Raw genomic sequence first — 5,125 nt, 5'->3', positions numbered from 1 at the left:
CATACAGCGACATATATATGAATTTTTAAAAAAATATAACAGATTTTAAACCTTTCCTCGATTTTTTTAGCTGTTCTCTTTTTTTTGGATCGTATCGTAACCAATTAACACCTCAGCCGAAGGATGTCCACTACTGGGCATAGACTTCCTTCATAGATTTCCAATAGAACCAGTTGAAACCAGCCTGCGTTTAGAGTGGTAAGAGGACCTTTATGAGATCGTCTATCAATCTTATGGGTGGCCCAAGTACTGCAAGCATTGCCACTTCAAGTATTCGCTGTGGTTACTTTAATTCTACGAATCTCCTTGTTCCCGATTCAATTTTGAGCATAGCAACGGTGAGCTTGCCAAGACTCGAAATGAGACATAATTTTCTATCTAAAATCCTACGGCGAATAATACACCATTCTACTCATAATAATCAAAAAACAAATTTATCAACAGCTATGTGACTATACATGGTTAATAAAAAATAATTTCAACCAAAAGTTATTTTCATATTTACAAGTGGGGTTTCTGTTGTATCAGCGCAACAAATCAGTTTATTTTCAATATAAATTCACGATAAGCTGTAATAAAAACGTATGGCCAAGAAAGTTAGTTATTTCTACATACTCTTACAAAATGGCGACATAAATGTGTAAATATGAAGACGACTTTATGGCTGTGTTTTATTGGTAAGTGTTTTTGATGGTAATACTTGTCTTGTCTATAGACTAGAATAACAAAGTGGAGATGTTAAAACGTTTTTTCGACGAATATTTAACATATCTTTGAACTATTGTTCAAGGAAGCTATAAAAAAATAAGAGACATTGACATCGCCAAATATCAATGTGAACAAAAACTTTAACACAAAATAATGACAAAATTTTAAGTCAAATCTCAATTAAAAATAGAATTCGTTATTATATCTACGGCCACCACCGTGTACAGATTGAAAGATGCAAAAGCTTTTAAATGTGTTGTTCATTTGTCAGCAAAAATCTTTGAAACGATCACTTTGAAATATGTAACATTAATTAACTTTTTTATTTCAATGCGACAGGCCAATAGCTTCAGGCAGTGCAAAATCTGTAGGGACAGATTACTATATCTGTAGACATAATTATTTTTAAAATGTAGTACTTAATCCGAATTTTGAAAACGATTTTTCCTAATATGTTATCATTGAGTATTAGTTCTAGGGCGTGGCACATCGCTCTTGCAATCGAACCGGCTTTAGGGTCAAAAAAGACAAATTGCAACCATAAGCTGGTAGATGCAGCGTGAGCCACCCTCTAGGTGGACCGCTGATATATCCATGTCGCGAAAAGTCGCTGGATGTGGACAGAGCAAGACAAGATAAGCCATAGACAACCCCCAAAGGACATCGTAGAGATCTTTGGGGGTGCCTTACAGTGCGTCTATCGTCAGACATGTTCATAACGATGCTGAAATAAAAGTTTAATAATAATAGTTTTAGAGTATTCGTTCCTATTCTTTTCTGTCTGGCTTTTGATTATTTATGTTTTAAGTTTTCTCTTTAACAATTTATTTTTTCATTGCTAACATTTACTATGAATTTTTATATCTCGAATAACACTGTTTCATAGAATAGATACCTATTAATTGTGGCATTTAGTTGCAGTACAAGCAATTGGACCTGAAACCTTACAGCTGGCTCTCGAAACTGCTTTCGTAACAGACGACCTTGATAACCAAACCATTAATAACGTATCCAGCACCGCAATCAGGCGCCAGCGTTCGAATAGACTGAGCTATTCCGAAGTGGTCTATAAGTTCTTGGATAGAACTTACAAATGCGGCAGCGAAAAGTCCAAGAAGATGGCCTCGGACCTGATGTCCACAGTCGAAGCCGTAGCTCAGCTGCCAATACTGGAATATTTTATTACAGACGCAACAAAGGTAAACACTATAAACGCAATCGAAAGATGTGCGAATGTCACACTGCCGAAGAAACCTCGATTTAGAAAAATCAAATCAGATATAAAAAAGAGAGCAAAGAAGACAGATAGCTTCTTCACAGGTGCCATCGACGATAGCGTGGCAACACAAGAGACAGAAGAAAAGATTGTAGTATCTAAAACACAAAAATTAAAACCAATCAAAAGACCGGAGAAGTTCAGAGCAATCATAGATCAGATTATAGACGGTAAAGACGAGAAAATAGATGAAGGCAGTAATCAGAAGCTAGTTAAAATTATACTCGAAATTGGTGATAATTTGAAGTCGGAATTGAGTAAGAACCGGGAACTTCGTGCAGCGACGTTCGGTGACAACAAAGAAGGAGTGCTGTCTTTTAACAATGTTGCGTTTAGGACAAACGAACATCCCAATTCATTGGACGACACTGACATTGAAAACAGCAGAGCTGATTCGGAAAAATCTTCTGACGACGAAACACCGGACCTCAGGAGGGAAGGCGACGACATAGTTTTAAATAATAACATGGAGATATTTGTGAAGATGAATAAAGAGGTTTAAAAATATAAAGCTTCTTCCTTCTTGAACCCTTCTCCAGTAAATTCTAACTAAAAAAAAACATGTACTTTAGACGATTTAGGATAGATTGTAAAATTTGGTATTATATTCTCCACAATAAAGTTTTGGTCAATTATGCAGCTAGATAAATTCTAGTTAAATTTAATGCTAGATAAAATCGTATGTTTTTCTTCTTCACCTTATTCTGCATATTCCACATTCCTTAGCCTTGATTTATTCGTAATCTAGAAAAAAAAACAGTTTTTCATAGTTTGGTTAAGTTTTAACATTGGATAAATTTCTGATATCATGTTTTAAATTAACGAAAGTTGAAATTCCATTTTACTTAGCTTTTAATAACTATTAGGCTAGGTTAAATTTTATCTGCCTCTTTCTATCTCCAATAGCTTACATATTATTATAAAATAAATACACTAGAAGTTAGGCAACAATTTGCATTTATGTATTGTTCCTGTAGCCAGCAAAATTACATTTTAGTGCTTCCACTAAAAGTCACACACGTTCGTAACTAGGTTTTTCTTCAGCCAAAACTCGATACTCTTACAAAAGACGTTTGTTTATTAGGCATAAAGAAAAAAAAGTAAAATAAAACAGTTATTTCAATTTTTTAATTTATCGATTAATACTTTTTTGTACACCATAGATAAACACAACTATAATAAATAAACATTTTATATAAAAATAAAAGAGGCGGTCTTATCGCTCGAGGCGAACTTCAACATACAAACTTTGAATGGAGATGAGAGACATGTAGGAGAGAGCAATTTCGGTGTACATACATTCCTATACACACATTCATATATACAAAAATAGTTTTATATATATATAAAAACAAACATATGGTGGAAAAGGTATTACATAAATACGAATAAATAACAAATGCTCCACAATATTCTATTTTAAGGACTCGTATGTCGCATATAACTTATACTTCGTATAAATGATATAGGTAAATAAAAAAATAAGTAAAAAATTTAACAATGTTGGATGTTGTGAACTTTTCTTCCTTGAGGTTCAGACCACGAGCATTGCTTGCGTCAGCATCGCTTCCCTTTTGAAGGAGAAGGAGATCCACTGATGTGGTGGATGATGTAGTTAAGCGAAACAAAACCGTGTAACAAGAAATATGGCGAACGATGGCAGGCGATACGTGAATGTAATGTGGGCAGATACTGTGAGAATGATGCAAAATATGATGGTGGAGGAGGGAAGAAAGAGAGGAATTGAGAAGGATCAAAGAGAGCTGAGGGGAAGAGGTGAAAATAGGAAAGTATATATCCCTGTCCAAAAAATTGGGGGAAAGAGTATTAAATGAAAAAAAAAATGAGTAAACTAACAGAGTACCATACATTTCGATCAACTAAACATTATTGAAAGCTATGTGATTTATTTAACAATATACCTTTTTATTTTTAGATTTACAACTAAGAAAAAGAAGCTCTAAGATATCTTTAAGAACCTTTATAATTACACTCAGACCCATGAAGGAATTGTCAATATTTTCACGACAAAATTAAACCGTTACTCTATGATACAAGGAAAAATTTATAGAAGCATTAAATAAAAAGCATAAATAGTCACAAACATTTATGTGAATAGGTACAAGAGACTTAAATATTTACAAACTTTATTATTCGTACAACATGGTATTACATTACTTCTATCATTATATAACAATTTGGTATATTTACCTACATATTAATAATAACGTAAGAAAAGAGATCAGGCATAGTTCTATGATTACTTGCCTTATTTTCCTATGCTATCTACTATTGGTTACTGGAAGATTGAGGTGGATATGGTACCGGGAAATACGATTTTGGACGTCCAACCATCAGGTGGACAAATGATCTCGTTAAGATCATCGGCAGACGCTGAAACCAGGCCGCTTTCAACCGGACTTATTCGAAAATTATGGTGATGATGTGATAATGACTGTCCACTAATCTCTTCACCTCTCCGTTGCCCAAATTTTTGACACTAAAATACACTCTACCATAAGCAAAAATACAACTCTAGATAAATATACATCCGAATGCACATACGCACTCTACAACAATTAACAATATTACAAAAATGTCACTTGTAAAAAAATACATTACATTATCACTTTGTTAAGTGGAAGGCACAAACTTCAGACTTCAACTCTTATACCACATACACATAACTTGCTTATATATATTTACTCCAATAGGAGTAATATACAATAACAATTTACCAACATAGTAAACGTCACATATAAACATTTAAATATAACTATTTGAATAAATCCGATATAAATCTGTAAATGTTAAATTTATATTCATGCAAAACTTATATAAGTATATAACACGTTACATTAAATTTTAGAAGATTAGACATTAGTGTAACAGAAAACGGCCAAAGAGAAATAAAAACATGCTAGGTCGTATGTCGCGGATTCGATTCTCGGGATGCAATCTTATATGATTAACACTTTGTGCATTAGTTACACAGGATTGTTACTGCACACAAACAAGTTTCGACTATACGTACTATAATAGCAGACTGCGATAGCCAATCTGCCTGCCAAGCATGGCCATTATTATATATCTCACCACAGATATAATCCACCCCACTGCAAGGCATCTAAATAAATTATT

General features: G+C 33.6%; 1 protein-coding gene across 1 annotated transcript; it reads left to right on the top strand.

Moving 5' to 3' along the window:
* The first annotated feature begins 547 nt into the window (after positions 1 to 547).
* LOC137927392 (uncharacterized) lies at positions 548 to 2,502 on the top strand. The gene is made up of 2 exons (XM_068771191.1): positions 548 to 677; positions 1,624 to 2,502. Exons 1-2 carry the CDS (start codon positions 647 to 649, stop codon positions 2,484 to 2,486), a joined length of 894 nt encoding a protein of 297 aa, XP_068627292.1. The 5' UTR covers positions 548 to 646; the 3' UTR covers positions 2,487 to 2,502.
* The last annotated feature ends 2,623 nt before the right edge of the window (positions 2,503 to 5,125 follow it).

Source organism: Battus philenor, unplaced genomic scaffold, assembly GCF_028537555.1.
Source record: "Battus philenor isolate CCGP_79_NKW_IND1 unplaced genomic scaffold, ilBatPhil1.0.hap1 SCAF_30, whole genome shotgun sequence".
NCBI lineage: Eukaryota > Metazoa > Arthropoda > Insecta > Lepidoptera > Papilionidae > Battus > Battus philenor.
This window is presented reverse-complemented; position numbering and strand designations above follow the sequence as displayed.

Excerpts from the sequence above, each read along its gene's own strand:
- LOC137927392 (XM_068771191.1), top strand. The coding sequence starts at position 647 with ATGAAGACGACTTTATGGCTGTGTTTTATTG. Across the intron at positions 678-1,623 it reads TTTATGGCTGTGTTTTATTG|TTGCAGTACAAGCAATTGGA; the intron begins GTAAGTGTTTTT and ends TGTGGCATTTAG.